The sequence below is a fragment of the Buceros rhinoceros genome, unplaced genomic scaffold, assembly GCF_000710305.1.
Source record: "Buceros rhinoceros silvestris isolate BGI_N320 unplaced genomic scaffold, ASM71030v1 scaffold3831, whole genome shotgun sequence".
Classification (NCBI taxonomy): Eukaryota; Metazoa; Chordata; class Aves; order Bucerotiformes; family Bucerotidae; genus Buceros; species Buceros rhinoceros.
In genome coordinates this window covers 35,013-59,219 of record NW_010394685.1, presented here as the reverse complement: position 1 = coordinate 59,219, position 24,207 = coordinate 35,013, and the positions used below count along the sequence as shown (strand labels likewise).

At 40.2% G+C, this 24,207-nt stretch overlaps 1 protein-coding gene across 1 annotated transcript in view; it reads right to left on the bottom strand.

Annotated features, from left to right (window-relative positions):
• Positions 1–24,207, bottom strand: part of FBN1 (fibrillin 1) — a 132,826-nt gene that overhangs the window by 88,032 nt on the left and 20,587 nt on the right. The window contains exons 5-7 of the mRNA XM_010145292.1: positions 8,073–8,270; positions 4,675–4,800; positions 200–325 (exon numbers count right to left, since the gene is read on the bottom strand). Coding sequence (XP_010143594.1) covers positions 200–325; positions 4,675–4,800; positions 8,073–8,270 — 450 coding nt within the window. The remainder of the gene's footprint in view (positions 1–199; positions 326–4,674; positions 4,801–8,072; positions 8,271–24,207) is intronic.

Here is a 24,207-nt window from a genome sequence, read left to right as displayed (position 1 = left end):
GGAAGAGGAAAAGAGAACCCACCCTGCCAATAGAAAACTCATTTCAGAATACATATACAGACACATGGTGTACTTCTATATAAAAGAAAGATTTTGAGATGACAAGTTGAAATAAGTTTCTGGAACACTGTTACCCATTTTGAATATTCACGAATGTTCGCGAGACCTACTGTTGTCTTATTTACAGGATTCTACTCACCTATGCACTTCAAGCCATCCGGAGCTGTATAAAACCCTGGAGGACACTTGCAGAAGTAACTGCTAACTGTGTTTGAACACTCTCCTCCATCACAGATTCCAGGAATGGTACTGCATTCATCAATATCTTCAAGGCAAAAAGATTATCAGAGGCAGGTTAGCTAAATTAGTTCTGACAGAAGAAAAGGTATTTTATAATTAGTATTAATGATCAAATTCTGTGTGGTCTGAAACCCCTCCTAACTTAGGTACGAGAGGCATAACCAGCACTTTTGAATCAGGATCTTTTGTTAGGCATCTTATAAACACAAGTGAAACACAACCTAAGAAAATACTGTATCTGTAAAACTGCAGAACTCCAGAGAGTTTGTTATACTGCTTAACAATGAAGGATGAAAATCTTACACTGCAGAGGGCATTTACTCACTGTAAGTAAACCGTAACCCCTCAGTTTGAATTCTGCACACTAGAACTAAGTAAACTGTATTGGGACCTGTAACGACCACAGCAAACAGGAGCTTAATTGTTACGTCTCATGGTATCTCCGTATCTCCGGCAGTGCAGTGCCTCCTGGCACCATGCTTGAGGCAATGGTTCCGCCCTGACTCAATGGGAAGTGCAGCACCTACTGAACTGCTCATCCTTCTTACTGCTCTTTGGTTTGTCTTGGAAATCTCCCGTATGAAATCACTGAGCAGCTAGGCACTCTTTAACTAATGCCATCTGACAGGATTATAGCTAAAAGCAGGATGACTGCAGGCAACAAAAATTACCTTTCCTGGCTCTCTCCTCTAAGTGAATGTTCTGAAGTTTCAACAGATTCTATTCAGTAACTGAAGTATCTACTGCCCATAATTCCCCTTGGATTTTGTCAGTGATTTTCAAGTCCATATGGTGATTTTCTTCACTAACAAATCTCAATCCATATACTAAACCATCATCATAGATCCAACGCAGAGAAATTTTCAAAATCTGCATAAAAAACCCTAAGAGATACCTTCTGATCTCAGCTGCATACACGAACAGAGGGAGCTTGAAGGGTTTGTTCCACAGCTAGGAGTTTATGATATCTACAGGCATCTGAACGACAACCTATTCCAGCCTCAGTTGCTCCTTAATGACCATCAGTGGCAGGTCTGTGATGTGTAGTTACTTTCCCCCTGGTTTCCAGTGACTGTCCTAACAATGCAGCTGTACCCACTCAGCACTGCTCTCTTCTAGGAACCTGGAGTCCAGCTGGGAGGTTATTCTATGGAGCGGTCAATGTCAAATGTCCGTCACAGCCATCTACAGCCACCCAGTTGCTCCCCTGACAGGACGAACCCAGCCAGAATAATGGCACGACAGGACTCTATACAACCTCTCCTCCAGAGATCTACAGACAAATAGACACATGGCTGTAATAATGATTTCACCAACCACAAAAATTTCTGAGATGAAATACTGCACCACCACCCATCACACCAAGGCAAGGAGTGAATAATACCGTAGTCATTAAAAACGATTGGAGGAATTTAAATGCAACGCCTAAATTGGAATTTGGCCCCAACAGATGGGGGAACACCCAAAGTCCCACAGGACTGTTTATGAGGGTTGTAGCAAGTAGAGAGGATCTCTCTTCTACTTCTGTGAAGATGCTAATACAAAAATTCAACAATAAAAAAATTATCAGCTCCTCTTCCCCTAGGTAAAGCACTGGATGCTCCAATACCTTTGTGGCATCTGCCCTTCCAGGAAAGGAGTGGAAGTACTGGGGCGGGATAGAGATAACCAGACCTTGCAGACTGACCCATCCTAAGTGGGGCAGGGCCTTGGGCCCCCTGTGCACACATTCTTCCCCAGCATCTTGCTAGCTGTCGTGATGTGGGTAGCATTCCTCGCCTGGGTGTGTGAGAGGGGTGTGACTTTTTGTTCAGCGCTACTTCAAGGGTGTTGCCAAAGCCTCAAGTCTGAGTGCCCTGGGAGCACTGCTAAGACTTCTGGCTTCTGCTCCCCTCCACAGGAGTCCCAAAAGTCTCAGTGACAAAAAATGTGGAAATTGAATTTTGGTCTGCATAAAGCTCCTAATTAACAGAGAAAAATGCAGTTGTAAATGGATCAGAGTCAAGCATTTTCTGACTCAAATTCACCAATGTTTATCTTAAAGTCAGTGTTGCCACTGTTTATATCTAAAGTCCGACCTTTTTAAAAGCAAAATCATCACTCTCTATTTTAGGGTTGAGCCTAACCCAAACAGTATTTCACTATTTATATTAGTGTTGACATTCATATAAGCAACATTGTCATTAGTATGTATGCGAGTTTTTTAAAGGTAAGTATGCTTGATGTACTCACAAACGTAAATGTCACTCCAGGAAAAATTACTCTACTCAATCACCACAAAAAAAGTATTTACCTCAGCATGAATGCAACTGGAAGAGGAATGGCTATACTTAAAACACAGTTTTCCAGCAGCTATGCTAATAAAGAGAACTTCAGCCCACACACCTCATTTCCCACCTTGTTGCATTGTCTCACTGTACCTGATGTTTTCTATCATGATCTTACTGTAACGGGGAGCCACTGTAAAAACAGTACTGGTAGTTCAGCAGTTCTTGGTTCTACTAGATCAGTGACCAAGGACTCACTACAGCTGCCAGAAGTTCTACTTGCTGGGTAGGAAGTTAAACCAAGCACATGATCAGATGTCAATTATTATGTATTAGAATTAATTACAGTTAATTAATATAAGGCAAATACCTTGTTTTACATTGGAGACTTCAACTTAAAACTCAAACAGATAGTAAGTGGTTACATGACTATGGTCTTCACTGTTGAATCACTATCCCATTTCATGCCGCTGGTGTAAGGGTGCCGCTTTTAACTCTTTGACCTGTATTAATACCTGCACAGCTTTAACTAAAATTGCTTGGTACATGCGATATGAAGATGTACTGCAAGTAAGCTTCTGTCTGCTGAGGTTCAAAAACTTACAGGCATGGAATTGAAGAAAGAAAAATTCATCTATCTTTGTAGCCAGACAATCACTCCAAAGAGATTTCACAAGATGGGGCAGGAAATTTGTGCCAGGATTTGAGAGTAAACCAAACTATCCCAAGTTCCTGTTATCAAGTGCAAGGTCTGAAGGTAGTGGGTTTGGGGTGGGTTTTTTATTCTTTCTTTGGAGGGTTTTTTTGGTTGGTTGGTTTTCCTTACACGATTCAGCAGTCAAAAAAAAACCTAGGAATATTCATACAATGCAGCCTATGAAAGCCTACAGTTCTCAGTTTTTCAAGTACTAATACTTAACAAGGCACATGTTTAGTCTTTCCCGTTTACTATGGTCTTGGTACTTCATCCACAGAAGGAAACACTTGCCATGCTGCTCTACCCTAAATGCAGGTTGCTTTCTGCCAAAACAATTGGCAGTCAATATGAAAACCATGCTGTGTACAAACTCTTCTGAAATTGCTTTCCCTAACCTGCAATTAAATTATTAAGTTTGCTTAAAATAGGGATTTTTCATTTGAAAGAGTAAATCATGATGCTTCCAAAATTACTAAAAAAATTTTGAGGACTTCCTTAAAGGTACCTGATGCAAGAAAGGGTGATGGATGCACACCTTACTCTCACAGACACACCCCTTTTATGATATTGCAAGTTGGCACTCCAAATTCACTAGCCACTTAAGAAACCTGTCTGATCAAATTAATTTGTCTAATGCCTGAAAGGAGAGTCAGTTACAAGAGTTTAATCATTACCTGGACTTCACAGTAAAGAAGACGAATCAAAACTGTGCAACTGAAAACATTTTAGTATGATGTTCCCATGTATTCAAAATCCTCTTAAAGCAAAGGAGATATCTACCCCTTATTATTATATTATAGAAAGAAAAAAATACTATCAAATCACCATGAAAAAACAGCAAGATTCCATAACCATGCACTGAAAATTTCATGCTAATATCTAGCACCTGCGGTACTTCCTAAAAAGGATAACCAATAAGAAAAGATAACATGTTTGTCCTTCTCTAACATCTGCAGCTGTAAGGATGAGTTTATAGCATAGTTTGCAGTCTTCACTTAGCATTATGTTAATATTATGTTAAATACAGTTTACCTGAGTAGGTGGGAACATGTCGAACCTCCCAGTCACACACATTTTTGGTTAAAAGATCCAGCAGAGACATGTGCTTCAAACACTTCTGAAGCAACATGTCAGTTAAAAAGCATTTTAGTTTCAATTTTTAACTTGTTTCAGATGTACCTTTAACTGTAAAATGTTACATGAATAAAAGGCTGGAAATAGCTGCAGGGCCAATATTTAAGAGTCTCTGGTTTAGAAGAAAGGACCATTATTTGTACTTGTGAAAAACACTATTTGCATATTCAAGGCAAAAGAGACTGGAAAGTTTGTTACAAACTTCTAAACATAGTTGGCCTCAGAAAGAAGACTTTCTCCCCTTTACTTTCAGAAGAATGTTCTTAAAGTTCTTACCGTCGCATTTTTGTGTCACTTCATTAAACTTGTGTCCAGCTGGGCATTTGCACTCAAAAGATCCAACAGTATTAATGCAATTTCCCCCTTGACAGATCCCAGGGATGGCTTGGCATTCATCCACATCTATCATATAAAAAAGGAAAAAATCCCCACTTTTAATACATTTCTCAAGAACAGTCATAATAATTTGTCTATATAGAAATTAAAGTAAGCATGCCTAAATCCATTCTGCACCCATCATAATATTATGATACTTGCTTGGGAAGACAGACACTAATTTTATAATTACTCTATGCAAAGTATGATTAAGTACAGTACTCTATAAATATTTTCTGCAAGAAATCACACGGTTATTATTGTTACAGACATTAAACATCTAACCGCTATTGCTTTGTTTTTCTGAAACATCTGGGGAATGGTGTGCAGAGAACACAGCCTGCCAAAAGCCAGGTTGCATTAGAGAATCTGAAGATGGGCACCCAAAATCACTTGCCCCTTTAACATCGTAGCAACTCCACAGAGAGCAGAGATGCAGGAGCCACGGAGCAGTGCGCGATGTGGATGGAGAGGCATGGGGAACTGCATAGTCATTATTGATGGAAATGATTAACTTGCCACTCCAGTAAGATCATCATGCATGACCTTAGGGTGTGGTCAGGGTTTGTCTCCAGAAGTTTCATAGCTGTAAGTAATGTCTCAGGAGGAATTGTTAATGGCCTGCTTAGACATCCAGAAATTTGGATGGGGGTTTTCCCCTTTATTTCTCTCTCTTTGCTTTTAATTTTTTCACTTAAGAAAATGAAACAACAAAGATGGTATCACAGGCTAGTTTGGAAGCTCAAGACAAACATTTTCAAGAGGCCCCAGTTTTTAGTGCCACGGCTATTTTAACACAACACCACGTGTATCATCACTTAGCTGCAGAAGTGTTGCTACAGCTTAGTAACAGCTACAGAGAAGAGACTAAAGCGGGAGGAGTGGCACTGCAACAGGAGACAGTGGAGGTCTGGCTCACAGTCCCCGCAACTGCCCTGTGTCTGCTGCTCCCAGTCCTTCGGGAGCAAACAGAGCACTCACCACTCTCCCACCCAAACGCCTGCGCTTCCCCCACCTCCCCAAAGAGTACCAGCTGCTGCTGGTAACACCCGGTTTCCTGAATTCTGGGGCCTCGCGCTAGGATCGGTTTCAGCGCAGGGACACAAGCTGAAGGAGATGACTCCTTCAAATCTCCCTTTATAGAACCCAGAGAGCCAGCTGTAATGTGTCTCGTAGTCTGAAAAGCAGAGTATTACAGTCTGAACAAAAGGCCAAGAGGCAATTTCCCTGGGAGCCACGAGTAGGAAGTTTCAGGAACGCCAAGGGGCATATCTGTACCACGTTGCAGAGCGTTACGTAAAGATCCTTGGGCCAACTGAAGCGGGTCGGGGGGTGCAGCAGCAGAGCCAGAGCAGTGCTGTGCCTGAGCTAACCGCCGTGCTGGGGGACACAGCGACCTAGCACAGCGCCGGCACCCTCCACACAGTCACACTGCTGCTGGGACTTCAGCTAGAGCAACACGCTGTGCTCTTAAAACAGGAATCAGCCAGACTCCACGGCTCTGTACTGACTTAAAAAAAAAAAATTAAGAAAATAGAAGTCATGCTCCTGAGTCATGATGTCTGATTCAAAATCCCACCTTTTGGCTTTCATTTTCCTCCTTTGTATCTTCAAAAATCTCAGCTGTGATATTAATCTAACTTTCGGCCAGACAGACAAAGTTAAACTGTGGGCAGTGATAGTCTGTTTACTTTTTAAAATAACCTTGTCCTCCCCTCCATTTTATTTTTTCTGACTTCTCCACACAGGAATAAAGTTCCTTTTTCTCTTCAGAGAACCTGGATTTTATTTAACCTGCTTTACTTTATTTAGATTGAGTATGGATGTGAAATCCCTGAAACGTCTTCTGTCTGAATGGATGTTATCTGATTTCAAAAGGACTGGATTTAGTACAATTGCGAGAAAAAGAAAGCTAGTAAGTGGTTCCATAGCAGATCTGTTGAAATTATGAACACATTACAAGAGAAAGGAAAACTGGAAAGCACAAGTCAAACACGCAGGGCCAAAACTGTGTTGGCACCACATACAGATTAGCATAAATGTAGCTGCATGCTAAGAAATGTGCAGCAAGCAGAAGCAGCATTATTCCAAACTGCACAAACCCTCTGGAGAGGTCACTGCAGCTATTCTGTGACACAAACAAGAGGTCTATAACTAGGTGTGGCATGAGTTCAGGGGCGTGGGCCACATATTTATGCACATAAAATTTCAGAAGTGTCCAGAACCTTGATTCACAGATTTCTGCACAATTTAGTTCTGGCCCTTACAGTGAGAGGGGGGATGGAATGGCTGAGGTCAAATACGTGCACATCATGCAGCATACACAAACATGCCCATCTCGGAGTTCAGCAGTCTGCAGGCACCAACCAGGGCTTGGCCTGGGACAGAGGATATCTACATTTTTAATGCAATGGAATGCCTTGAAGTCCTTCATAGGCATTTGATGATTAAATGAAAGTACTCAGATTTATAATCTTTATCACCCCTATTTTCAAAATTATTGTAACTTATTAGAAGATGTTAGACAAATAGAAATAAACTAGCCCCGAAGATATGGCCCTGGGAATGTATAATCCACATCAGTTTAATACATAGCTGCCCCTGTTAACTTTCTCCTGTTTCCTGCCAGACATCCAGACAATAAAAGAATTTATACAGCTGGAAGTATTAGAATAAAAGCCAAAAACAGTGTAAGGACTTTCTATGGCAAGGCATGATCTGAAAGAAGCAAGCAACATCTGGGTAGATTTCGCGATTTGAAACAAATGCAAATGCATTTCCAAAACTGTATAAAAATCTATAACAGGGCATTTCAAACGGCATGACAGGCACTTTTCTCCAGGTCAAAGCATTGCAGTTTAAGAGATAGGACACCCAAGATGAATCCAAAATCAACAAATCTCAGCTAAAAAATCCCACACCAGATAAAAGGAGCAGTATTGCCACATATTGATTTTTGCATGTTTTGAGTGCTCTCGGAAGCAGAAGAAACTCCTCCGTGGAATGACTGAATGGTACACTCAGAAAAACACCATTCCAGAACCAAGGGAAAGGGCTGCTGGCAGTGAGAAATTCATTAAAATGCTGGCTGCTCTCACATGACCTAAGTTTCTAATGTACTCACTTGAACATCAGGCACTCACTGAATCATGAAGTAATGCATCTGACAACGTTTTTCCATTCTTCACACATATAGCTGAGAATGGCTTAGGACAGGTTATTCACAGCAGTGTAACTCAATTAAGATTAATCCAGTAACAATTTCAGCAGCTTTTGGGGAAGCTTTGCTGCTAACTTACCTTGACAGGCCCCAGATCGAATGTTTGGAATGAAGCCGCGGCGGCAGGGATGTGGCTGGGCAGGACACATCTCACAGGGGTGGCCCCACGCTCTCCCAACCGTTGCACAGCAAAGGGTTTTTGTGCAGACTATTCCACTGAGCTGTCCCTGGCACATCTGGTTGGTTACCAACGTGAAGCAAGGGCCGGTCCTGTAATCTGCGCCAAAGACAGGAAACCAAATCAACACCACCATAAAAATACACAACAAAACTTGCAATAAAGGACAGCAACACCGTATTTAGGCAAGTCTTCTGCACACAAATTGCCCACCAGCCCAACAGTCTCACTTAGCAGTGTTCTGCAGCGGATTTTCCTCAAATCTTCTCATTGAAGTCTCTATAAATATTTTACCAGGAGTACTATATACTTATGATTCTGTAGGTCCCCTTTGCTGCGTGGTTTAATCTCTACTAACACTCTTTGGGAGGTCTTTTCATCAGTTTGTTTCAAATATTCAGTGCATTAATTAAAATAATACTGACAAAAAAGTCAGGATATGTTTATTTCTACAAGTGTTCTTCTCAACTGAGTCCCAAGCGAAGAAAATACAGACTGCAGGAAGTTTTTGGAGGACAGTTTTCACCGTTACTCGGGCACACACTGCACCAGATATGTGGGTAAGCTTTGCCTACAGCTGAACGGAGGGCACGTGGAACACATCTGCTTTGATTTGTTTATGGTAGGACAGGCCACTTAGCCAACAGAAAGAATTAAACTAAGATGTTAATAAAATATTAGTAGGCTTTATTTTATTCCTTCCTCCAAGGGCAAAAGCCAAACAGTGGTTTTGCCAACACCTGCTGTCTCCTGTGCATCCGGGGTGCATGCTCCAGTTAGTTCTTCACAAGCAACTCGAAAATGTTTGCCTGTTATGGCGCACCAGGACAGAGTCCAGCATCTTGTAAGCACAGCCAGCAAATTATGAACCTGATCTTTGTCTGTACTGAAATAGCTACCAGGTGCCTCAGCCAAGGTCACGAAGTAATCCAGACTGCCTTATTACAGTCATGACATTATAAATTCCTCCAATTTTCATGACACTTCCAAACTTCGTTAACAAGAGTATGTTTCTACTAAACCATTGATTAAAAGTGTTAAACAGGGCAGAAGAACAGATGCCTGCCCCATCTCCCCACACCAGGTGCACCCTGGAACCTATCATTTAACTAATCTTCAGCCCAAGCCAGGGATGCTGTGTCCATATGCTATAATTCTGCTGACTAATTAAGCCACTTTATGATATAGTAAATAGTCCTGTAAGATATACAGTAGTGCTGTATTATCTTCAGCAATTAAACATGATCTCAGAAAGAGTATCGTTAGTCTGAAAGACACACTTGTACTAAACGACACTAAATACCATCTACTCTTCATTAACTATATATTACAACCTATAATTGCTATTCTATCGTTTGCCTGTTTAACAGAGCTATAATCACCCACATCACCTCTTTTCCTTTTAAAATATTGGAACAATAATTTTCTTCCAGCCTCTGGAAATTTGTCCTGTACTTGCAGATTTATGGAGAATTAATGTGTATGATATCAGAACTCTTTAGCTAGCTCTTTTCAGCCTCCCTGGTTAGCTGTATAATAATGTGTAAATGCAAATACTATAATGTCACCCTTAAATGCTATCGGATTGCAAATACGAAATTTCTGTCCTATCCCCTCCAAACAGTAGAGCTACATTTACTGAACACTTCTCCCTCCTCTTCCCAGCAATTCTGCCAGTCACACCATGAAATGGGTCAGAATCTCTGTTCATATCTTTTGCTTACTTAATTCCTTTTCACCCCCTTAACTTTTTTTGGCATGGTATTTCTCATTATTCTCTTTGATTCCCATGTTAATTTTCTACACTACAGCTTCTATCAAGTTCTTTTCCCATTTTTAAGCAGTTTTGTACCTGTTTTCCTTTTCCTAGTTAGAGAGGCTTGTTTTGCTTTAGCTAATATTTACACTGCCTTCCTTCTCATTGTACAGCTGCAGCTTTGGAGACACAAAGTATAAACCCAAATATTACTAGCTTCATCCTATTCCTTCAACACAAACATTAATACAAACAAATCATGATCAATTTTATCTATCAATTTAAAAATTTTAGTTCCAAAGATCTCTTCTTTGCCCTTAAACAAAATGAGAATATATACTCTACTGTATGCAAAACCCCCAATATTAGAACTCCTAATATTAAAACAATAGATGACAATTTCTTTAGAATCATCACAGTTTTGTATCGGCAACAGGAAATTCCCACTGTACCTCCTCAGAATGAAACCCCTCATTGTAGATTGTTCCTATGCCGTTTATAAATAGATGGCTTAGAAGAGAGTAATTTTGTTCTCTGTTGCAGTGGGAAGCACACATCAGACAGTAGTGAATAACCCATCTTGTATTTTATGGTGGAATATGAATGGGTCAGCATTTACAATTGTTTGCTTTCAAACTATAAATGACTTAGCAATGGTAATATTACTTAAAAATATGGTGATCCCTATGAAGTTAACTTTATAATTGCGCAAATCTTTCTGCAAGGTTTCAGTAACAAGAAGTAGGTCAGATAATGCACTCAAAACCAAGCAAATCCAGCTCCTATTTGTTCTTATCCAAGAAGAATAGTACGGAGAAATACAGAGTTTATTTTCACCTAATCCTTTGCCTTGATAAATTTTGTTCTTAACACTAATTTTTAATAATTCTGGTGAGTACAGCTTTCCTTCTGTTTTCTCAAATACGATCTCTCACCTTTTCAGAAGTAAGATTTTCTTTTACGTTCTTAATGGAAAATTCTAAATGTCAAAAAATGCTGAAGAAAAAGATCATTTTGATTTACACACTGACCTACAGCCACAGAGAAATCCACATTTCTGGGGTTTTTTATAAAAAGAGGTCTAAAATGAAAGCATTCTTACTAGTGAGTTTCAGATTTTTTGACACATTGCAAGATGAAGGCCTTTGAGAAGGAAATAGAATTTCACTAATACGATGGCAAAATGAAAAGAGAGTGGTGTCGCATGTAAAGAGATCTCCTTGAGCCACACCATTTTCCTTGAAGGTGTTTGGTTTTTTGAATTACGCTGATTTCAGAAGATGCAATAAGCCCCAGGGCCTGTGCTACAAGGCACTGACTTAGGATACGAGCTTAAACCCCAGTCTTTATTTTGTAACAACAAAGTTTCGTTATACGCTCATATCACTTGCAGTTACTCAAACTACTTCAATGACTAAAGCTCAAACACCAGGTTCCAAGTGATCAGTCAAGGAGGTGAAAAGAAAGGGGAAAAATGTAGCCAGAAAAGCTATTACATGGTTGGTTTGGGTTTTTTTCCAGAGGCAATGTCATTTGCACTGAAGAAAGTTGAGACTTGAAATTATTTTACTAAAATGATTTTTTTAAAGATGCGCAACTGCTAATTCAAATGTTTTAAGTCATTTCTAATGCAAATTTCGGCAAGTGAAAGCAGCTTTCAGTAAGGCATTAGTCTCAGTTGTCTAACAACTTTATCTGCTTCTTCACCTACTTCTTAGCTGGTTTGATAATGAATTATTCCACAGGGAGACTCAGACAACTGAGAAGGTGGGAGAAACTGTAAAACCACATTAAGATCATATTCTTTCAAAAAGAGCGAGCAGACAATAGAACGAGGCTGGTTTATACCATGCAAAAACAGCCGCGTTTTGATCTAGAGCTTGTTCCTGTTTCAGCCACATTCATCAAATCATTTTAGTTATCTTCTCAAAAGATCCTTTATGTTCCTAAAAGCACCAGAGAGGCTGCTGAAACATGCTGTTCTGGCAGGCTTTGATCAAAGCCAAGCACAGCAATAAATAATGATAATTGTTCCAAGTAATGCTGGACAGCACCAAAGAGACTCTGAGCACCAGGATAATGCAAGATTTTTGACACCAGATACACATCTTAAGCCCTCAATTCATGTTAACCTCTGTTTGTTCTCAAGCACAACACAGTTTTTAAGATAAAAACACAGTTAAAAATATAAAAATATATCTTTATATATGTATATATGTGTGTGTGTGTATATATATATATACACGTCTCCTGTAAAGAGTTCTTGACCTTTCAAACTAACAGCCTGATTTTGTAAACAGATGACCATCTGTTAGGGAGCTTGACAGACTCCTCAACACCTGTTAAAATAAATGGAATCTGAATGGGATGGGACCTCAGTAAAGCAGCACTTGCATTACCATGATCGAGACCTCACTACTGAGAGCAGGAAAATGCCATCTCTTGGCATCATAAAGAAATGGAAGATGATAATATGAGTGTTGGTTTTCCAGTCCTCAGCAGACAGCATGCACAGCTCACCCAGGACCTTGTGCTGCACCCTGGCTGAGCAGCTACCCCAGAACGTAGCTTAGAGGGAGGAAGCACTCCTCCGAGCTGCTGCCACTTCACAGGGGTAAATTCTGCACGACCCCCCAAAGGCGGCCGAGACTGCTGTGTAACTGAAACCACCCTCAGCAACGCAAACCGGCAACTTTCCCTTTCTATGGTACAGGGGAAAAGGGTAAGAAAAGAATATTCCATTATCATACAAATAATGAAAGAAAGGTCAGAAATGGCTGCTTCTAAGGCAAGTGAAGTACCTGAAAGCTGATTTTTACTACAGCTTACTTTCCTGCCTAGCAAAGATTCTCTTTCTGCTGTTTGGAGGATTCGTTGTGGGATAAAGACAGTGTTTTAAAAAAACTAGCTTTCACTGAGCCAGAAATGAAGAATCTTAAATGAATCCTTAAAATGCTCACACACAACCGTACTCACCTAAGCTAAGTCAGGTGTGCTTGCACCAAGAGCACTCCTGTCACTTCTCCCCAGTTTAAAAACCAAGAATGGAAGAAATGTGTATCAGATATTCTGATCTAAAATACGAAATACATGGTGACACTGACAGCACGGATATGATAAGAAACGCCAACTCTTAAAATTTCCATTCTTTGCGAAAGCCATGTTTCTTGACAGGACTGGGAACCACACGACACCTCTCTCTGTTCCAGGTTCCATCACTGTACGTTTCACTGGACTGCAATCATTTCACTCTCTTCGGAGAAGTGAGCAAGACAGTTAAAGATGATGGAGGTAAACACCATGTGCCTCATTTCAGGATATAAGATTTTTTGCAGTAAAATTTTAAGAATTACAGTGTCTCAGAACTGACACAAGACCATGGTGTGACCAAGCTGACTATAGCAGGAAGCATCAACATACCACAGACTTACAGAACACAAAGGTTTAGCATTTCAGGCTCAATTTCCAAATTCTAGGTATGTTCAGACATACTAAAATCTCCTGATAAGGACAGAGAGAACAGCAGAATGCTTTACACACATACCTCTGCCAAAGGATTAATGCAAAGCGGTGTGAGTCCCTGTACCAGCGAAACAGGGAAGGACAATGCACTTGTAACTCCAATTTCACTTGCAAAATGTTCCTTGCAGTTGCTTCTAGGCTATCGTGAAATCATGCTTGGCATACAGGACTGGTCAGAGAAGCGAATGACCACGCTCAGAAACCCGTGGGATAACTATTATTTGCCTCCATCTTTCCTAACAGGGAACGTGTTGCACATCTCGCTCTCTGAACTCAATCAAGACCAGACACACAACACAACATTCCCATGTTAGCTCAACGCACTGACTTCCAACCATTTAAAAACTCAGACACAATAACTCTCCATCCACAGGTGACACTGAAATGCCAGTTGATAAATGCACCAAATCAAAACACACTTTTTTCCACGCAGGCCATTTCCTTAAATAATTACTCACTGTTAAGCACTCCCTGTCCTCTCTCCCCTCAGCCAGACACCATTACTCAACCCAGTCAGATCCCAATGTGTCATCGCTGGAAAGTACATGGCAAAGATATCAGAGAGTGTTCAGAAGGAAAGAAAACAAAACTTCGTAAATATTTCAAAACTTATTTCCTACTATGTCTAACACTTCTTACCAATGAGGTTAGGTAGGTTTAGCTGTAGTTACGTGAAGAAATGATCACCGTGCCACTTCTGTCTCTCTCTTCCAGTGCCAGAGACAGCTTCACGTATCAACAAGACCCCTTCCCAGCTGCTCCAGCACACAGCACAGCCCAGAGCTCAAATTGCTGAGCTTTAACCCTGGCCAGCGCTAAGGTGTCACTGGAACTAGGCACTCAGAGCACAACCATTCAGGCACTGCTTCTGGCAGGGGTACGAATCTGGCAGCAAAAACGTCTCAAAATACCACAGCTGTGCTGTGGACAGATCACAGCTCCAAGTTGCCTCTCGTTTTAACGAGAGTAAAAAGACATCCATGGAAGTATATCTAACACTTGCAATAAATAACTTCCACTTCGCAACTCTTTATTCTGTATAGTCAGCCACAAAAGTTTGTTGCTGCCTCATCTATTACAGCCCCAGGAATATTATCCTCTAATTCCTGATTCTGATGACCCCATTTCTGCATGTCTTCTTCACCTTTGCTTGTTGCGAATTGTTCTCATATATTGACTTGCTGGCACACTTCAGCTTAGATTTATTTTCCATTCTGTAAGCTGTTTCACAAATCCATTTCGGCACAGATGATCTGTTTAACATGTCTATCTAGCAAATATTATCTTCCTAGGATACTGGTTAAAGAACAGGTCTTTTAAATAACAGGTTACTAACCATGCGAGGCTAACATTATCATTTGCATTTAATGTACGGAACAATTCAAGCTGACCCTTTTCAAAAGTATTTTGGCAATCCATTTTCCAGAACAAATATACAACTATTTTCATGCCAATTTTGTTCTTGCAACTGACCCAGTTCTTGAAGTCTGTAACTGAAAAGTAATAACATTACAGTAATAAAATAAAAAAATAATGTTCAAAAATTATTACAGAATTGGAGTGATTTGTTGCACACATTTTAATCCAACACGCAGACTAAGCATTTCACCAAAATCAAGGCTTTAGCTCTGTTGTTCCCAATTATGTGCGGCAGCAGTCCAAATAGAGAAAATTGTTACCACATTTTAGTCTTTTCCATGATGAAGAAAACAGTAAGCAATGCAGCTAAATGCAGAATAACTTCTCATTTCTGAATAATCAGTTACCTGACAAACTCTATCCCACCCTACTTTGCTGTAGAAGCTACAAAAGAACGTTTCTTTGCAGATTTTAATTTTTCAAATTTCTTTCACAGGCTAGCAACAAGGAAATAAAATTGTGAGTCGATTTCCATCTCTCTTTTTGAAAAAAGGAACTAGCTTTGGTGACATATTTATTGTCAAGACCAGATGATTATTAAGGAGAATGGATTCAATTGAAGAACTCTGGAAGTTTCACTCAAAAAGAACAAGTTGGCTGAAGTTTATTACTACTTTTAAAAAAGAGTTCTTAAGAAGTGCCACGTTATAGAAACTCTCTTAACATACCACAAAGTATTAACCATTAAATAGCAAGGTAAAGACAAAGCTGGTAGACAAGCTCTGGATATTTTTTTTCCTCTTTGGCTCCAGAAGACACTGACTATAAAATCACTGAGCCTATCCAAAAGTAGTGCAAACTGTGTAAGAAAAATAGATCCCAGTGACTTACAGTACATTAAATAGACCAACAGACAAAGAAAGGGAAAATGTTTTCAGACAATGCAATACTCAGCATTTAAAGAGATATTGCTCACATTTACTAAGGACAGGGAGTGGTACAACGCATTAGAAATAACCTTTTTTTTTCCTGAAATATAAACGTTCCTCTGCAGTGTCATGAAATACAATACAATTGCAGAGCACTGGAATGAAACTCAGTCCAGAAGAGAAAATGGGTTATAAATAAAAAGGGGAAGCAAGAGAGAGGAAGGGAGCCAATTTCACTGCTCAAGCTAAGCGAAATACAGTGAGTGAATGTACAGCAGGGATGGGGAGAACCCCAGTCGCTTTCAGTGTGGATCACTTAACGGGAAGGCAGTCAGTGTAATAAAGATGTTTAGGGTGTTGGTAAGTACTTATTTTCATAGCGGCACATGGACAAATAACTTTTGTGGCCCTTACAGAGCGCAGAATTTCTGTAGTCCTGGCAGCCCTTTAACCAGGTAATTAGAGCAATCAACAATTTCTTCTTACTCCTTTATAACAGCTGTCAGGAATCATCTGGCTTGTCCTAAGCAAGCTCCCTCTCTGCCATAACCCAAAAGGACCAGCGCTCCTGAGGAGTTACAGCAGTGGAAAACTTCCACCAAACCAAGGCAAAGGGTACACAGATCACGTTCCTGTAAAGGCTCTTCTCTTCATGGCAGACAGCTGCCTGGCCAAATTACTTCAGCCAGGCGCTTGCCCAGGTTTTTGTACTGTCAGTTTTCCTCATATGCTTGTATTTTTAATGATGACAGATTTGATATGATGTAAATACTGAATTTTTTTTTACTAGCCTGAAGACTTTGGAATACTGTAATACTGTTCTTTTCGAGCAAAGTTGTAACAGTTTTATGTTGTAAACAGTCAGCTAAAAAGACACAAGTATCAGAAAAACAATGACAACATACAGTGTTCTGATTTTCACGGAAATATTTTAACAATTATTTATTTTCATGACTGCACAGTAACCCCCGAAACAAATCTCAGAAACTCTTACAAATTTAAGTCAATAACACACATAAATTGCTCCAGACACTAATATCTCACCTATAACTCTGCGGTGAAACACATCAACTACTTAATTGAAATACCATGCAACCCTCAGTCTTACACGATCAGCTTCCTTCCTCAACAAAACTGTGGCATCACTCTGTGTGCACACCAGTGTAATCACGATCAGAATTTGGCTCGTTTTGCATAACCACATATATGGGATTTGCATTAAGACCGTGGTCCAAAAATAAAGACAGTAAAACCATACACTACTTAAATCTCAGTAAGGCTGATGGTATCTCTGTTGAAATGTTACAGAATACATGCCATAATTCCGGAATTATCTCATGTATTCAACACCTATCGCTAGAAGTAGAAAATATCTATATCCAAGAAGGCGAGTGATCTAACCTAGACTCGCAACTGTCTTCAACTATGCAAGTATAATTTTAGTAAATACATATATATTACACCCACCAATATAAAGTACATGAAATGCTAACACTCATGTCATTCATTACATGAATGACTGTCCTCAGGTCTGAGGACTTTCTGCCTCTTTCATCTAAGGATTATAGAAACTATTTATGACAACTGTCAATTAAATATTTTTTGTTAAAACCACATGAAAAGCCTGATCTTCCCAAGCAGCGAAGCAGTGAGAGTACAGAACCAATCATCATTAAGTATCTTAAAAAAAAAAAAAAAAAAAAAAAAAAAAAAAAAAAAAAAAAAAAAAAAAGGAAGAAGAAGAAGAATCCACAGGCAATTATCAAACTTAGGGTCAAGTTTTCTTCTTACTTGCACGCTGCAGGCAAGAAGAGTGAAAGGTCTTTACTGTGATGTAATGTAGAGAACATTTTATCTTTTAACTTACAATATTAGTTGAGAACCATTGTGAGTCTTTCTAAAAGATTTCAACTACCATGAAGACTCTAGGCAAATACGGGAAACTTTTTGTGCTTTAACTCAAAACACGAGCAACTCCACATCCTCAGCACATATGCTGATGCCTTTGGCCTTTTCCTATTTGTCACATTTGGTGCATATACATTATGGCAGTGTAACAGGTATTGCAAACCCATTCCTACCTCAGCACTGGAACTGGCATCTGTTCTACTTAACTGATGGAAATGTCAAGTCCTAAGATTCCATTGGCCTCCACACATGGGGCAAATCATTAGAACTTGGGGACGGTCACCAGCCTGAGTGTCTGGACCGTGAACATGCAAGCTCCGAGACTGAAATCCCAACAGATTGCTGTTTCCTCCCTATTAAACAGGACATGTTGGTTTTGCAGGCGCCCAGACACGGACATCCAGCGTGAAGTCCAGGTCCCAGCTGCAAGCGAAGGTTTAGTCTCACTGACTGTAATGAGAGAATGACAGTTCAGTGGGGGGAATCCCGTTGCCTGTGACTGTGCATACACACACCCACATGGAGAAAACAGCCAGCACTTGAGGGGTGAGGGGAAGAGAGAGATCCACCCAGCTTCAGAGGCGTCTTTCCAAAAGCTGGGCCATGCTGGCTCAACCAGAAGTGACACAATCCAATTGTATTTTACTAATTACGTGCTTATGGAGAACAGCACATCAGAATCTTGGAAACCATAGTTTGTACTGAATGGTCCATTACACTGATCACAGCACAGTTTTGGACGATTTCTCACTACTTATTTTAGAGATTCTGGATTGAAAAAACAAGTTTTCTCTCACCTCCATGCTGCATAAATCCCAGCGGTCCTTCAAAGCTGATTTTTTTTTATTTTTTGCCAGAACAATCACTGAACTTTATTTGTGTAAATGCACAGAACATCTGGAATTAATGGTTTCAATTAATGGAGCCCATAAAGGTGGTGCTCCAAAACAGTGAAAACCAGATAAGTAATTTTTATTTGGGGGATGTGGGAGAAAGGAACCGGGGGTTCATCAAATGAGCCAGGTGTCTGTGAATAGCTAGCTAGGGCACTGAGGGGAACAAACAGCTCTGGCCAGTTCTTTGTATACTTCAACAGAGTCATGCTGATTTCATACAAAAATGGGAGATCCCAGTTGAAGAAGGATGATGGATATAATCCATATACATCTGCACATACACCTTTTTTTTCCCCCCCCTTCCATTTGGGAAACAAAAGATTAAAGAAGTTTTGTTACATGGCTATACAGAGGCTCTCCAAAAAAGTAAATACTCAACATAATAGGAATCAATCAGATTTAGGTCAGCAAGCTGCAAGCCTCACTAACTCCCAACACAGGAGTACTTAACCTTCGAGTAACATGGGTGCATTAGCCTGTCACGCAACCTGAGCCCCCCTTTCTCGGTTTACACCGCATGGTGTAACGTGCTTGGCGTAGCTACGCATCGCTGCTAATGCATGATGATATACGAGCAGTGCCAGAGCCTCAAACATATGAAAATCAGAGAGCCACAGAACACAGAAGTCCTTTAAACACATTTTCCATTTTAAAAAAAAATCATTAAAATGCCTTGAAATTAAGTATAGCATTTATAGATTAAACTACGTTATTTATAGATAAAATAATAATTTATGTAAAATTTACTAAGCTCTTACAGGCTTTGCTTCTGTTTACAGATAAAAGCATCTGCGGAAACTGCTCTTGATCCAGATGCCTGTCTAGTACATAATACTTCACAGCCTTACAAAATGCTGTGTACAAACGATGGAAACTGCTTTTTGGCCTCCTTTCTACACTGACATACTGAAAAGGAGGGATAGTCTTGTGGTTGAGACACTTGGCTGGGACTGAGGTGACCTGGGTTCAGTTTCAGATTCCGCTGCAGACTCCCTGTACATCCTCACACAAGTGACTTAATCTCCCTGTATATTAGCTCCCCACATGTAACACGGGGCTGCCAATGTTTCTGGATGCTGTTGGGGTTTTTTTCTCTTCAGATACACAGCCTTTGGGACACAGACTTGTGTGTTTTGTGAAAGATAAAGGGAGCCTCAAGCTGAGTCCGGGCCTTTTGGCATTACTGTAATAAAATAAGATCTTTTATGTAATATTTGTTGTGTTAAGACTCTTCAAGGTTTATTCATTGAGGTTTTGGCTTTTTTTTAATGTTCAGTTAATTGTCAGTTTCTAGTAAAAGACCAGAGGAATTAGCTCCTGAGATTTTCTGTGTTGGGTGAGTGCAACAGCAGCAGAACACATTCCGCAGAGGAACTCATGCACAATCAATTAGGTCGTCTAATTAATTTTCCAACTCAATAGATGCTATGAACGATTTTTTTTTTTCAGGAATATATCTATACTAGATACACATGTGTAAAAGCAATCAAAAAACTTTTAAAATCTTAGAGGAGGACAGATGATATTCACTTGCAGGGAATGGGCTGCTACATGGGAACGATACCCTCCTACATGGGATTCATATTTCTGTCATGAAAGGAAAACACACATACAGGGGGATGAAAGTATTTTCCAGTTGACACGGTTGTGTAGTTACCATTAGGGACTGACTTGTTAATCAGTATTTAGAGTCATTTATGATATTAGGTACCCCATAATTAGGGAGAACAAAAACATTGGCCGTGCAGAGAGAAAGAGCAAAAGAATTGCTTAGAAAATAAGGTTTGAACCAAACAGGGACAATAAGTATAGATATTTACAGGGTTTTTAACCACAGATGCCATTAAATACATTAAGGCATCTAACAACAGAGGTCTATTTCTCGAGTCCTAACTCAGACAAAACTTCAGTTAGCATCGGCAGGAACTGTGTCTGAATAAGGACTCTGGAACAAAGACTGAAATAAGCAGGAGAAGAATGGCCACAGAATTTTATGCCTTCTCTCACGGGGTCTTTAGCAGCAAATTGTCAACTGCCATGAGTTCTCTGCACTTCCTTTCCCATCATTGTGATCACCCAAAAGTACTTATTCCCCATGAACATAATGAAGTGTTTGTGAGACTATCGTTATAATTGCAATGTCTGGATTAAAACAGCGAGTTGTGACATTTCTAAGAGTCCTAAGGGAGATGACAGTGAGTTACAGAGAATAGACAGATCCCTGATAATCCACAGTTATGGGAAAGATGACACAGAAGCACAATAAAGTGCTTCAGTTGGGATTTTATCACAGGCATTTCTACATAAGCACAGACGAGATCTATAAAGGAACTTACAAAAATGCCTACAGGAAATAAAAGGTGATAAACAACCCTTTCTCCAACCTATAACACTAATCTGTGTTCTGTTAGGAACTGTTTCAAACAACGTGGTTGTTAGACCAGACGAACGGAGAAGAGTGAGACAGCAAGCTCTGGAAAAGATGCATGCTGCCTGTAGGTAGGGGAACGCCAGAGCAGAAAGCCTTCAGGGAACAAGTGTGAAGGAAACAAAGATACAAAAAAGCAAAGCAGCAAAAGAGCAGAGGGAAGAAAAACAGGAAGGCAGCAAAGACGGGATGGATCAAAGCAAATCTAACAAATGAGTGGGAGGCACAGAGACATGGAGAGATAAACAGTGGGAGACAGCAGACACCATGTGTGAGAAGGGGAGGAAAGGAACGGGAAGGGAAGAAAAAGGCTGGCCAGCCCCCAGAGCTTCGCCAGCCAACCAGGAGAGGGAGGTTTGCCAGGACAGGCCAGCCAACTAACTAGTTAAAACGGCAGTCCAGAGAGCCAGCTAGTAGAGAGCACCCAGCCAGCCAAAGCCACCTGGGAGAGGAATCTGCCTATCGAGTAGAGAGGGAGCAGTCCCGGCTCACCCAGGAGCTGGGTGACCTGCAGCAAGCACCGCGCTTTGCAGGGGGTAACAGGCATTAGCAGTGCTCACCTTCGTGCTCCAAGAAGCAAAAAGATGCCTGCATGTCCCAGCAACATGATAAGCATCTCAGTGACACAGCAGACCACAGCATTCCACCTCTGAATTACTATCCAATACTATCACTGGGTGACCAAATATGAATTAACAAGTTACAGAAATTGTAGCTGTTAACCATGCATTTTCCCAAAAGACATTTTCTTCCCATCTATACAGTTGATTTCCTTATTCTTTTCCCGCTTCGATATTTTCAAGCTTGTAAGGTACAAATTACGTATCCCGGTATTATTTGCATAGTTCAATGTCGTAATCCTAAATCAGAAAAAACAAACAGCAAGCAAGTGATAAATGAGGAGATAAGATAAAAAAAGAGGGGTTACAAGCCACGTGCAAAATGACCTAATCCAGCACTGACAACTTACTGCTTATCTGTTGAATTAGGCAGCTCTCATCTATCCACCTCAAAGAAATAAAATTAAGTTTATCGAGTAAAGAGAAATTTAAAACTATAGCTAATGGATTTCTATACACAGTAAATACTTTTGTTGTCTTCTGAAATATTTTTTACTCTGGGAGAACAACAACTGAACAATTGATTGGAACAGAATAAACCATGGTAAGGCCTCATTGTGCTCCCACCTTTAGATTTAAAGATCATCTTTCAAAAAAAGAAAACAAAGGAGAGGTAAAAGATATAGGTTTAAATTATTGCAGAGAAGAACAAGCTCTAATTCACAGTCACTAGACTGTTAAGTGCATCCTGTTCATTTTTATCTCCCCCACAAGCCCTCCTGCTGTAACTCAGCATCACACAAAGCAGGTACTGAGGTTAAGTGGTGGTCCTGTCAAGAAATCAGGACTCATGGAAAGAACAGAAGTGAGGTAATTCACGTGTAAACAATGTCTCAATGCTTACCTTACCCTTCTGGATACAAGATCCGTTCCACACCACTGAAACCCTTGCGTATCTTTTCCCTTTTAACTTCACTCGGTCCGAATGAAGTATTAAGCCGTTGGGAAGCTAGAAATCCAGTTCAGCTCCCCTAGCTCCCTCAAGCCAAAAGCAGATTCACAGCTAAGACAGAGGATACTTAGGTATTAAACACTGCTTGGGACTGAGTGCGAATGGTACGACAGGCAGCACCCTGGGATTCCCGCAGCACGTAAGAGAAGAGAGAGAAAAGGAAGCAGGAAGGAGCTCCCATCTGCTGCTGGGGAGCAGCAAAGAGTTAAGAGGGTAAGTGTATGGAGTATGGCATAATGCAGTTTAAAGTTCCTCTGTGGGAGTTCTGGCATCTGCCTAAGCTGCAAGGTTTAGCAATTACAGTGCCAATTTAAACTTGTACTTAAAAATATAGGAAATACTTTCTTTAAATTTTTAATAGAACGAGTACATTTAGGAATTTAGGTGGTCACCAATACACATGTGCATCACTCCCAGCAATGTCAGTGGAACAGCAGACTGCTTTGGGTGGTGTCTGAAGCTTCAGCTGCTTGTAAACCAGCACTGTGGGAAAACTCGTAGGTGGCTTAAAAAAAAAATCCCCATAAACCAGTAGAAAGCTCATAATTTAAGACACTTTTGCTGAAAACTTTCCCCTGATTATCAGTATTTTGCAATACATCCAAAAGATAAGTAAGATTTCTCCTGGAAACAATGAGTTTTATCCACATTATTCTGGTTGGGCAAATGCCTGAACATCTATTTTAATAATTAACCTTCAGATTTCAACTACACTTGTGATAAATAATATTTGCACTAGAAAAATGTTTTTAAAGCATCAAATAGTTTAGTCTATTACAAAATAAAATAAGCTTGCAGTGGTTAAACTGCCCTTACATACAAATTTTTTTACTAGTGTGTGAATATACTGTAAGCCTAAATTATAAAGATAATGTAATTCAGCCCACACGTTTGAAATGGGATAACCACTGGCTCGGAACTCTTGCCTGGCAGCATGCTGATCTCTTTCTTTCTACCATTCCATTTAATTAGGAACTTGATATTGGACCAGCAACTTTGAAACAGCTGATTAAAAGCCCTGTTCACAAAAGAGATCTTGCGTATTTTTCACGTGAGCATCAGGCTGCCCCTCTGCGGGGCAGCAAGCCTCTGAGTGCCCATCATCTCATGAGGCTTCCATCTTCCATACTGGCATCCTGGGTACTCCAGCTGCACCTCTGCAACAGTATCACACCACTACAAACTGCACGCAATACTGACTTCTTAAAAAAAACCATCCCAACCCAAATAAAACTAAACAAACAACAATAAAAAAACTAACCAAAAAAAAAAAAAAAAAACCACCACAGTGACACCATCTCATGGAAAAAGGAAGGCCCAGAACTGTTCCACATCTGCTCAGATCTGAGCATAACCTAAATCCAACTAAAATGAATGCAAAGATCTGCTCTGGATTTAAAAGGGCTACTTGCACCTCATCAGAGGCCGCTGGAGGACACCTATACAAACCTCTCTGTGTGTTAACCAATGTACACTAACACACCTGCATCAAGAAACACTTTGGAAATGAGAACACCACAGGGACAGACTGTGCACGCAGCACATAAGCCCAGAAGAAAGAGCACACCAGATTATAAACCTGAGATTGGCTGTATGTCTTTTGTTTGCTATTTACTCTACTAGAATATTTTTTATTCATCGTCTTGAAATCCCAAATTGCTGTTAA